The 13,703-nt window shown below is 32.8% G+C and overlaps 1 protein-coding gene across 2 annotated transcripts in view; it reads right to left on the reverse strand.

Annotated features, from left to right (window-relative positions):
- The window catches only part of LOC127841681 (uncharacterized), a 255,857-nt gene that overhangs the window by 34,130 nt on the left and 208,024 nt on the right, over positions 1 to 13,703 (reverse strand). For both annotated transcript variants that reach the window (XM_052370739.1, XM_052370729.1), the window contains one exon: positions 13,336 to 13,460. In XM_052370739.1, coding sequence (XP_052226699.1) covers positions 13,336 to 13,338 — 3 coding nt within the window. In that variant the 5' untranslated portion in view covers positions 13,339 to 13,460. The remainder of the gene's footprint in view (positions 1 to 13,335; positions 13,461 to 13,703) is intronic.

Here is a 13,703-nt window from a genome sequence, read left to right on the forward strand (position 1 = left end):
TTATTTCGGCTATTTTTAGCATACGTCTCCGCTTTGAGGCTACACACCACGTTATTTGCAAAGTTGTAAACATTTCTTCCAATTATGAAACAGCTATAGCTGTGTTATGATCATTTTTATGCAAGATGAACTGAAATCTGGGGACAAAATAGACCAGTTTATAAGCATAATAATTGGATTTGTCACCTTGAATGAGCCTTTAAATAAAATTTAATTAGCAGGCAGGGGGTAAATTTCATACACACATTTTGTGTAAATATGCGTGATTGGTTTTTCATCAGTAATTAAACCATACTTTATCACTTTTACGATTTTTTATATTAAAGTATATGTATATGTTAAACATAATTATGTATATATATGTATGTATCACACAAAGTAAGGCCTTATTTTAAAATCGTATCCATAACAAACATTGAACAATTCCTTTATCCTTGTCACTGCTAAACTTTAATTATGGCCACATTGATAATAGATTGTTTATTGGTTTGGGTTTATTCAACATATGTAATAGACATCAGTCCATAAGTATACATGATCAAAACATAGTAACGTATATAAAGGCAAAAAATGTGATCAGTATTGAATGTCTTAAATGATAAATAATGTATCAATACATGAAAAGGTCAAGGCCATTTTTTTTGGATTTCAGTATTAACAATATATTTAACAATAAATGCTATAACGATAACATCAAAAACAATAAAGTCGAATCTACTAGAAAGCGAGCAGTCAAGTTTGAGGAATGAATAATATACAATTAATCATAATATTATCTATACATGTTTCCATGACTAAATGCTTTATGCACATTCATAGCTAAGTTTCTGTTGGTGCTTGTTTTATACGATTGTATAAATTCAATTATATTATGTTTGGTCTTTTCCAGAAATATGTATTTATATAAAATTTCCTAATATCATCATATAAGGAACATTCTAATAAAAACTTATATTCATCATGAAAAAGGTAAAGCTTCAGGCTTATGCCATCTATCTAATTCCATATAAAATATAAAGAAGTGAAACTCCAGCTGCTGAAGCAGTATTGAATTATTATCATAAACAATCAGTTGGTATCAATACATGAAAAGGTCAAGGCAATTTTCGTTTTGGATTTCAGTATTAAGAATCTATTTAACAATAAAAGCTATAACGATAACATCAAAACCAATTTCTCAAACACTACAAAACAGCACAATACAAAACAACATAAACACAAATAAGAATAAAGCTGGGGTCACCGCCTTGGAACGGTCAATGCAAAGCATTGGGGTTTAAACCAGTTTGAGAGCGCTCAACCTCACACTTGGCCCAGCAATATTCATGTAACATTTAATTGTAAATAAAAATTAAACTCATAGCATTGTAACTCAAATAAAACAATAATAAAGGGGAATTAAAACTCATTCAATTTAATTATCATTTAATGGTAGGAAAGATACCAGAGCAAGGGAGTAACGACTTTTTGAGACACGATGAAATGAAACTACTAACAAGTATCTACTACATTCCTTCTTTATAGAAAAAGATTTAAAAATATAGCGTCATAAAATTAATATTTAAGATCATCATAACGCAAATACAGGAAGAAGAAGCAATAATGGGTGTAATGGATCCATATTACATACCTTTGTTGTTTATGCGATTGCTAAAAAATAAATCTAACAAGAAACACCTATCAGATATGAAATAAAATGGAAATAAAACGATATAAAACCAATGACCTATGCATGAAGATTACAACAGTGAAAGTGGGTCGTATGACTTCTTCAGGGGTGTATACAGATATGCGTTAACGATGGTACCCTTAATATATAAAGATGAGATCTAAACTTTTTAGTACTAACATTGTTTAAGTAAGGTTGCAATTCACATTTACAAAACTGCCTTTTACTGATTGCTCTTAAATAATCATGCAGTTCTAACATCCAATTTTGGAGAAATGTTTACTTTATTCTAGAATTACCAAGGGTAAAAACACTTTTCATCCCCTACACCTTGGTTTAGCCATTCATATTGAATGCGTAAGGTCTGCAACAGATTACAAATAAATTTTGCCCAAAAATGATTATTTGGTTTATTTATAAAATTCTCGCACATGTGGTTATAAATGCACTTTACATACGTATGATCTTCTAACTGAATATTTTTTAACCAATACATTATTGCATTAATGGCTCTTTTAGTAATCAAGTGTGTTCTTCCAAGTTCCCCATATACAAAATTAGTATATGTTTGAATTGTTACACATGGAATTTAAAAATAAATAAATAAATGACTTCTTTCAATTGCCACTGTTACAGTGAAGCCCTAAATTTCTAACCCGTAATTTAAAATGGGTAAAACAAGTTGATCAAACAACTCTTATTTGATATGTTTTAAAAATGTTGGATAATTTATTAAATATACGTTAAGCTTAAAAACAGCATTTGATGCTTTGCTTGCAAGTGTTTCAAAAGTATGTGCAAAAAGTCCTCCTGTAGTTAACACAATTCCTAAGTATGTAAATGATTCAACAATTTCTAATGCTTGGTCTTTGTAAAAAAAAGTTAATATCCATCCTAAGTTGTCCCCCTTGTTGAAAACCATAACCTTTGTTTTATTTGTGTTACCACATAATTTTCACCTGTCACAATTTCCTTCTAACAAAGACAAACCTTTGCTTAGTTCTTACTCAGTTTCTACTAAAATAACAATGACCAAACAGTTCACCATACAATCAATAAAAAACTAAATCTAAACTAGTCTAGTACACAAACAACTGTTTTGTTTTAGGCATAATATTTGATGTTGATTTAAAGAAAATGAAAGACATAAACTTTTCCAATAATTTTGAAAAGCTTCACAATATCATACATTTTCGGAAACGGAGAACTTTAACACCCATAGGAAAGATAACTCGTGTTCAATCTCTCTTACTTCACCTTTTTACACACCTGTGTATAGCTCTTCATAGCCCAGGAGAAAAAGTATTAAAACAGATAAATAGCCTGTTTTCGAATTGTGTATGGGATGAACCATACAAAATTAAACATACGATGCTGTTAAATCATATGAGGATGGAGGAGTGGCCATGACTGATATATATGCTTTTGAAATCAATCAAAATGACATGGTTAAACTAAATTGTATCAAGCAATGGAAAATGGTTTTAACTGTTATATTCTATGTTGGATGTGAAGGAAATGTTTAATTTAGGGACAACATACATAGAAAACATTAATAAAAATGTCATTACATGCTATAATGAGCATATTAATAAACAAAATATCAGTAAGTGTGAAGATATCTTTGATATGCCTTTATTTTACAACCACAATTTTAAGATAGGTATGAAAAGTATATATAATAAAATATGTATGACAGGGGAATAATATATGTATGAAAAATAGTATGCACTTCTGGAAAGTTTTTACAACAATCTGTTTAAGCAAATCGGATTGGTGTTAACATTAACTTCCTATTTTATAAAGGCTTGATCAGAACTGTGAAGGCATTTATCAGATTATCAGGATTTCCAGTTATAAAAAAAAAATCTCCATTTATATCATTTTACTTAAATAGCATAGTATAGGGTTATAATTTTAAATACACGTGTTTATAATTGTAATAGATATAATATAGATGTACCCACGTGCCATTAAAATGGAATACACTTTCTAACATCATTGAATGGACAAAAGTGCATACACTTTCTTTTACTATATCTAGAGACACATACACTCAATGATTCCAGAAAAGCATTATTCACAGAATCTTTAAAACCGAATATTTGCTATATAACATGAACATTGTTAATGGTAATTTATGTTCCTTTTGTAACGAAAATGAAAAAAACATATTACACATGTTCTGGGATTGCATTTTTACAAAGATAATTTTAAATTATGTTGTAGAATGTTTAGTGTCACATAATGTGCAAACATATAAAGAGATTTCGTGTCAAACATTACTCTTTGGGATTACAAGCATTAACATTACTGATAAACATATCCTTTTCCTAGAAAGTACAAAGTATATATGTGCATGCAAGATAAATGGTCTACTACCTTCAATAAGAGGGCTGAACAATAATCTTTGCTTAGCATGGGGAAATTCAACAAAATATCACGAAAAGGAACTACTAAACTGGGCAGTTGTAAAGCTATTTGTAGATCAATAGAATAATCTTATTGAAGTGTGTTGTTTGCTTTTAACATTTTATACCACTGTGTTTGATTAAATTGTATAATTTTTGGCAGTACAAACTTTTTTTTCTACTATAACATGGCATATGTATCCGTGTGAGTATGTTTGCATCTATATAATGTTATGCATAAATTGTATTTACCTCTAGTATAGCAATACCTGTTTATATCAAGCAAGTTTAATTGTTGAAGGAACTTTATTATATTACTATATTATATTGTATATATAGTATATATTATAAATTAACAAATTAACATGCAACTTAACAATAAGTTTTGTAATGAATGGAGGTAAATGAAGGTAAATAAATATACATAAAAAATTAAATAAAATGTTTAGTTTACCATGCCCCACAAGTTAGTGGAAGACAGTCCTTTCAGAAAAAATTGTTTTTGAATTGATTACAGATGACATTTGTAATTTAAAAATAGGTATGAGTATGCCACCTGTGATTTCTTATATGCGTACATTTTAATGCCTGCGTTGAGGAAAGACCAGAAAATTTGTTACCTGAAGATTATGTACAAGATGTAAACTTACCAAGATGTAACCTTGATACAACTGTAAATAAGTATGGGAAGTTATTATTGGATTTTTGTTAAATATCAGGTTTGACAATAGTGAATGGTATGCAATATGCGCATTACAGTGGAGAAGTATTGACACATTCCCATTATCTCGCACACGCCCTCTAGTGGACACGAATATGCAACAGTTAAAGAGTTGTCCTTGGCTTTAAAGCAGACACAATTTGGTTAAGAGTGTGCAAGTGCTTGCAAAACGTTTTTTGCGAAAACTTATAATGCGCAGTTGTGGCAAGGGATAAGGGAATTTTAAAAAGCGCCTGACATGCAGCTGGACATCACCATTGATATGAAAAATAACGCGTTATAGATAACTTTTATAATAGCACGATATAAGTAGCAATACGATATTTGAAAAAAAACACAAACAGGTGTCTATCATAAATATTTATTCAAACTAATGAACCATTTAACCGGATTAAATAATTTTTTATATTATATAAAATACTTTATACTGTTTATACTTTATATAGTCTCTTATATACGTGTTCTGGTTATTTTACCGCTTCCTATATGATAAACCCGTACATTTATATTTTGAAAGCATTGACGTCTTAAATACCCCAAAGGGCTTACTTCCCAAAGGCAAGAAACTGAAAGAAATTAACGATTGTGATTAAATGAACTATCGTTATTTCGGGACGATAATACCAAATGATGGTAAATGGTCATTGTTTTAGAACGCGTTTGGTGAATTTCGTGCTAAGACGGTTTGCTTAATTCTGAAGTGTATATGTTATAAATAATTTCTTTCTATTTAACGTCACCGTAAGCGTTATATATACACTTCCGGCCAAGGTGATTTGCGTTTTGAACCTTAAGGAATCTAAAATGATATTTATAATAAATATGATTTGGTATAAACTCAATATCTCTCCCAGACTTAAAAAATTTGAGATAGTTCAGCATGGATAACAGTAACATCATGAACGTTATTTGCTTGTGTAGCATAAATGTATTTATATATGTAAACATATCTGCGTTAACATTTAATAAGTATTCATCTGAGTTCATTTCATCGATTTAGTATGTTGTTTTACTCTGTAATAAAATAGACGTTTAATGTTTTAACTACTCTGCATTCGGCATCAGTATACACATTGGAACCCTGATAAGAAGATAAATTTTGACAGGAACTGCGAAGTCACATGTTTTATCACACCTCTTAATGTTTGTCCAGTATATAACATAAAAATGAGCAGAACTTCTAGGCAGGAAACGGCCTAAATGTTTTTACATTATGCCAAAGGTTGTTAGTGCATTACTTAATAACAACATATGCGTAGATGTTCTACTGTTTTCGAGAAATATAATTTTCCTAGTTTGAACAAAGTGAATTAGAGGAACATTAATTTCCCTTGAATAAGATAAGTCGCCGCTAGAGGGCGTTGTATAAAGCATATGCGGATTGAATGCACGAGGAATTTTCATTCAGCTTGGCGATATTGACCGGTAATACACATTAATTTGTGAGTGTCAGCGGCGTGTATAAACATGGCGGGGCAAAACCAAGGCGTGGGTTTGCATCAGAAATTAAATTTGTTGTTCGATGAATTGAGAGAACAGAAATTTATGGTTCAGAACATAAAAGATGAACTGACAGGCACGGCCGTGACAGCCTTCGAGGAGGCGAAACGTTTGAAAAAGGAAAAGGAAATGACGTTGCGGTTCTAGAGCAACAAGTTACAGCATGATTTTAACGAAGAAATTGCAGACATTTTGAAACAAAACGAATGGAGCAGAGAACATGGGAAAGACGAATATTGTCGAGAATTAGTTACGGAGGCGTGCAAATAGATAAGGAAAAGGAACAAGTTGATACGTATCGCGGATACGTCAGAGGGAGGATGGGACATTGTAAATGTTAACGAATCAAACCTGGTTGCCAGCGATAGTGATGACGATGCAAAAATCTCCAGGGCGGACAATAACGCCACGAAGAAACATAGGACAGCGGATAAGAGGAAGTATCCGTATTCCACGTCATCGGAAAAGCGGTTCGCGTCATATTCGGTCGCTTCTACACGTGGTACGTTTGCGGGCGGAAAAGGAAGTCTTTTTCGTGGTAACCGAGGGGCGAGCGCTACATTCCCAGCGCAACCGGCCGTGACAGCTGCTTCGCATGTGGAGAGTTTTCTCACTTTCGGCGCGAATGTCCGTACGTCGTCAGAGGTCCGGGCACCAGCCACACAGTCAGTTCCGTTTCCGGCACCAAGCAGTAGTTTCAACAGCGAAAATTGAGATACAATTAAAGATGATTAGTATAGATATGATTTTGATAGATTTACAATAGATTAGTTTGACTATGAGCAAGTAGTAAAAGACAATATAGTACGGGGACGCTTAAGACAAAACATTGATTTTTGGGAGAGAATTGGGGCTAATGAATACATTCTTGATGTTATTACATTTGGCTATAAAATTCCATCCCCCTAGACAGGTATTGAAGAATAATATTCTGCTAATATTAATTCTGATTTTGTCTCTGAAGCTATTCAACATTTGCTGGAACGTAACCTTATTGAAGTGTTTGACGTACCACCAATTATTAAAAATCCTTTGACTGTATCAGAACAAAGTAATGGACAGAAAAGACTCATTTTAGATTTGAGGGCTGTAAATATGCATTTGTATAAGCAAAGTGTAAGATTCGAAGATTTGAAAGTTGCTTTGTCATTTTTGAAAAAAATATTTGTTCATAGTGAAATATGATATAACTATTCCCTATCATTTCATTTAAAGTGTTGAACCACACTGGGAATTTCTAGGGTTTGCTAGGAAGGGTAAGGACAATGTAGAGCGATATTTCCATTTTCGGGTTCTTCCGTTTGGGTTATCTTCAGTTTGTTGGATTTGGACCAGGATTTGTTGCCCTTAAGTCCAAAAGTGGCGTAGCGAAGGTAAATCTGTACTGTTATGTTTTTGGACGACGGGTTTGGTTGTTCTGATACTTATGAAAGTACTTTGCTATTAGGTACGCAGGTGAAATAGGATATGCTTTGTGCTGGCTTCATTCCTAAGACAGATAAATGCATTTGGGTGCCTATTCAGGTTGTGCAGTTCTTAGGTGCGATATTAGATTCGTCACAAGACGTGATACAAATAGCATCGCACAGGACTGATAAAGCTATGGCCACTTGCTCTTTTTTGTTAGAGGAATTAAGATTACATAAGTACATTCCAGTTAGGAAAATCGCTAGCTTTGTCGGTCAGATTATATCTATGTCGATTGCCATTGGTAATATATCCCAAATTTTGACAAGATATTTGAATTTAGATATTCTCACAGCAAAATGTTGGGATTCTCAAATAAATATTTCCGATGAGAGTGTCGAGGAAATAATGTTTTGGAATGAAAATCTGTTACATATGAATAAGAGGGATATTTTTGATTCTCACAAATGTACTAAGGTTGTCTATTCCGACGCGAGCTATGCAGCGTACGGTGGTTATTTCGTTGACGCGATAAATGGTATCTAACATGGAATGTGGTCGGTTGAAGAGGCACAAATGTCGTGAACATGGAGGGAATTAACTGCTGTATTCAGGGTTTTGTGTTCCCTCAAATATTTGTTTGCCAATTAAAGGGTAAAATGGTTTACGGATAATCAAGGTGTTGTAGCTATTGTAAAGAAAGGTTCTCGGAAATGGAAAGTACAGCATTTAGCTATGGCTATTTTCAAAGTATGTTTGAGCAACAGTATTTTGTAAGAGATTGAGTGGGTACCGAGGAATAATAACGAGAGAGCTGACTATTTGTCCAGGATAGAAGATTTTGATGATTGCGTGTATAACTGACGAATTGATTGCATTTATTGTTGCATATTTTCGCATGCTCAAAATTGACTGGTTCACATCTCATTATAACAGAAAATTGGAGAGATTCTATTTAAGATATTGGAATCCCGGATCAGATGGTATAGATGCTTTTACTACCCCATGGTCATTTGACATAGGCTTGTTCGTGCCGCCAATATCTATTATTCCAAGAGTTCTGAATAAAATGAGAACTGATAGAGCACGGGGTGTATTGGTTGTGCCAAACTGGACGTCAGCAGTATTTTGGCCATTGTTATGCCCACATGGACAATTTAAGTCTGAGATTTCAATGGTCGTTAGTTTACCAAGAGAAAAACGGTTTTATACGCCATGTAAAAGTGGCAAGGGTATGTTCGGTTACGCAGATTTGAAATTTGGCATGCTCGCATGTTTTGTGGATTTTAAGATTTGAATTATCAAATAATTTTGATTTGGACAGAAATAACCATAGAACTGTCAGATTAAAAACATGTGTATGTCTGTATATTGACGCTTGTCAATCATGGTTATGAAGACGCTTGTCTGTATATTGACGCTTGTCAATCATGGTTATGAAGACGCTTGTCTGAATATTGACGCTTTGTCAATTTTGGTCGAAAGATGCTTGTTACAATTTTGATATTGTAAAGACGATTTTCTTGAATATTGACGCTTGTAAATCATTGTCATAAAGATGCTTTTCAGAAAATTGACATTGTAAAGACGCTTGTCTGGATATTGACGATTGTTCAAATTTAACGTTTGAGAAACGTTTGTAAATCAAAATTGATGTGATAAATATTTGATGTTAAAAGTATAAATGTTAAAAAAATTGTGATCATTATATTTGTGTAAACAAGTTTTTTGTATTAAATTTTCTTTTTTTTCTTTTTACATATGTTTTCTAAGATACACAATGATGAGATACAGGCGCTACCGGAAGTCTTGGCGGACAGGGTGGAGCTACTCCCGGACATATTGCGAAAAAGCAGAGCAGACAGTACATGTTCAAAATATGAATACGCATTCATGCGGTAGAGGAACTGGGCTTTGAGCAATCAGCTGGGGAGATTCTGGCCGCGAAGGCATTTCCGGTTGCGTTGTATTTAGTGTCAATCATTCATAGCGCTAAAATCCCAGCACCTGCTATTTCTGCTTTTTATGGAATAAAATGGATGCATGATTTACATGGATTAAATACTCCTACATACTCTAAGTTAGTAATGAACGTTTTAGTAGCAGCAAAAATAATTTTATCTTGTCGAGTAGTTAAAAAAGAGCCTATTACGGTTGATATATTATTATCGATGTACACTCGTTTGTATAAGGAAAAAGATGTTATGTATCAAATATTAGTGTTGCCAGTTTATTGGGTTATGCGGGGTTTATGCGCAGTTCTGAATTTTTACAATTGAAAGTGTGCGATATTATGTTTGATAATACATATATGAAAGTGTTCATTGAATGCAGTAAAACAGACAAGTATAAAGATGGTTCTTGGACAGTGATTGCTAAATCGGGAAATATTTTATGCCCATATGTGAATTTGCAAAAGTATATTGATTGGACTGGTTTAAATGGTGATGATTTTCTGTTTTGTAATTTATCTAAGACAAAGACTGGACATATACCAAGAAAGAAAAACAAATCTATGTCATACACAAGCTTGCGTGAGCAGTTTAAAGAAGCGTTTAAACCGCATGTTGAAGACATTAATAGTTTTTGTTTACATTCGCTGAGGTCAGGAGGAGCTACTAGTGCTGCTAATCAGGGTGTAAGGGACAGACTCTTTAAGAGACATGGTCGATGGTCTAGTGACAGTGCAAAAGACGGTTACGTGAAAGATGATATTGAAGCTAGATTATTAGTTTCTAAATCACTTGGACTGTGAGATTTAGACTTAGTGTTATTGAATTCTTGTCATTCATATATCATATTGCCCAAACTTTAATTTCATCCGGTAGTATGCAGGCTTATCCAATATAAAAGCTGTTTTTCTCATATATGTTGTTTTCATTTGAGAGAAGACGTTCGGGTGAGAGGGAAATATAATTTTCCTAGTTTGAACAAAGTGAATTAGAGGAAAATTTATTTCCCTTGAATAAGATAAGTCGCCGCTAGAGGGCGTTGTAAAAAGGCATATGCGGGTTGAATGCACGAGTACTTGTCATTCAGCTTGGCGATAAGGACCGGTAATACACATTAATTTTCCAAAAATTGTAGGTAAAAGGCTATGAATTACAAATGTTCTCATGAATATATATATATGATTACCATGTTGCATATTTGTAAAGAACATCGAATGTATAATAATGATGTCTTTTTGTATGTTGTATAAACGCATTACGAATTGCATTGTGTCATCCGGTAGTATGCAGGCTTATCCAATATAAAAGCTGTATTTCTCATATGTGTTGTTTTCATTTGAGAGAAGACGTTCGGGTTAGAGGGAATAGCTCTTATAAAACTACCGTACACATATGGAATATTTAGAAACAATATGATAAGTATATATAATCTTCTGCTTGAAATACAATAGTTTTTACTATTTCATCTTCTTAATTAAATGCTTATTTTATGGATGGCTTCGAGAAAACATACCTGCCGTAATAACATAGATGGTAAGTTACATGGTAGGTAAGTGTACATAAAATATTCGATCAATTAAGATATTATCTCTGTCTATTTTCATATATTCAATCGCATTTCCTGCATTTTAAAAAACTACGTTTAGAACACCTAAACTTTAAAATTGTTTCTTGTTTAATCAAAAGCGGCAGTTAAGTCATTTACATTATGTATATACATACATTGCACTTATGTATGGGCCTTAGCTAATAAATGTGAGGTTGTGTGTTTAATAAAAGAACCTCACAATGGGCTGGGCCTATGAGTTTTACATTATCTTTTTCTGATGATGTTTTAACAACGAATTTTAATGTCGGATTTTTGCATTTTATGTACATTTTGCAATTGTTCATATGGAACGTTCTTCGTAAAGGATGTCAAATATAGTTTATCCCACAGAAGGTGTCCTTTCATGCTTAGTACATGTAATTAGTTTTTATAGTTATTAGTTAGCGTATAAATAATCTATAAAGTATGTGCATATCATCGGTCGATGACCATGTACGTCAAAATAAAAAATGTGTTTTATACATAAATGCTTTCCCAATTAATTGTACTGTTATGTACTGTTTTATATTGTAAATAAACTATTGAGTAGCAATAGTTTAATGCAGTTTGATAATTATCGTAGTGTATTACTTAATACATTTCACCATGCGTCAAATTATTTGTCTCGTTCTTCTTACGGACAGCGTCAAACTATTCGCCAACCACAATTGGGACAAGTTTAAACACTTCGTATAATACATAATTGCATCAAAAAAATATTTAAAATGTAAAAATCGTCATTTTAAAAAGTTATGTCGAATATACGTTCTTTTACAATGAGGATATAATACAATAAATTCATCTTGACCACATGAATATTCAACTAAAATTCGTACCCGATTCTAAATTTAGATGATACATATCGTGATTTATTGATGGGGGGACAGCTGTAAATATGCATGGAAAGAACGGCCGATATATTTTCAAACTATTTTTTCCTCTATCCTGAAGGAAAATAATGCGAATGTTAACACAAAATTATCTATTGTGTTACCTGCTTCTCAAAAAAAAAATTTGATGATAAAATGCAACACTACTATTATTAATAAAAAGTATTGCCCGCATGTTTCATATGTCAATCTTTTCACATTCGTAAATAGCAGGTATGTAGTAGAAGAGGTTATAAATAATAAAAGATCAGTTGGAATCAAAAGATAATCGCATTATTCTCATCAATCAATGTATGTGCCGAACAACGAGAAATACCAAGAGGCAGGAACGACCGATAAAATACATTTACTAAAGGAAATAGCACGCGAATGAGCACATTAATGAAGAATTCAATCATCTCTTAAAACTATAAAGATGAAAACAAAACATGTCTATAAAAATACAAAATAAAACACAGGTTACATCTTATTTTAATAAATTTTCCTTAATTGTCCGCGCACTGTTTATTTTCTGATGTAACTGACATCTGTTCACGATATTTTTTTATCATAACGTTCGTTGATTAAGAATGCAAAATCACTTCTTTGTTTGTATGTTCTCTTGTGTTCCAGTATTACCTGAATCCAACCCGATAACTACCACGTTGAACTATCGGGATCATCAAGATACATTACAGGAAAAGAATTTAGACAGAATGTCAACATATATACAAAGGCAGGATGGGGCAGACACAATTGGATGTAAATCTTTTGTTTAACAGACCATCACATATTTTAGGCGTTAGGCGAGGTAGTGTTATACAAAATAAAATTAACTACGGTGATCCAATAAATGCATTTGCAGATGTTTCATGTTTAGATTCAGCGTACAGTGATGTTTAAACCATGTATGCACAAAGCTTGTTAACCCGCCTTTTGTGTATACGAAGAAATCCATTCGGGCGGTCTTTAAATATATATTTTTATCATTTACAACTTAAATTGTTAGATATTTTTTCATTATTGCCATCATTCATTTCAATCCTATATACATTCGTGTCTTTATAACAATATCAAACTTTCACTCTCAGGAGTTGAGTTTGTTTAATTAAAACATTGAATTACATTTATTGGGTATTTAAAAACATATTACATACTGTATATACTATTATACCACAGTCGCACACGCATGTACATTAGAATGAGAAGGGAGCTTACCATGGGTTATCACCACGATATATCAACAGTTGTTTAAAGTGACGTCACTTTGATTGTCCGCGCACTGTTTATGAATGAAGACGACGTCATGTGATGTTCATTGTTGTGGTGACGTCAGGTTTTCGCTGAAAAGTGGAGGACGTTCGGTTAATATAATTCTCATTTTTAACCTTTAAATCGCGGATAAACTATTAATGAAATCGTGTTAGAATCAAAATAATCGACGTGTAAGCGTTTTTTATTTCGGTAATAACCAACGGTTCGTCGTTCCGATGCTTGTTACCAAACCACTCGGGCTACGCGCTCGGGGTTTAATTCCTACGCATCGGAACTCCAAACCGTTTGTTATTACCGCAATAACCAACGCT

This window comes from Dreissena polymorpha, chromosome 8 (genome assembly GCF_020536995.1).
Source record: "Dreissena polymorpha isolate Duluth1 chromosome 8, UMN_Dpol_1.0, whole genome shotgun sequence".
Taxonomy (NCBI): domain Eukaryota; kingdom Metazoa; phylum Mollusca; class Bivalvia; order Myida; family Dreissenidae; genus Dreissena; species Dreissena polymorpha.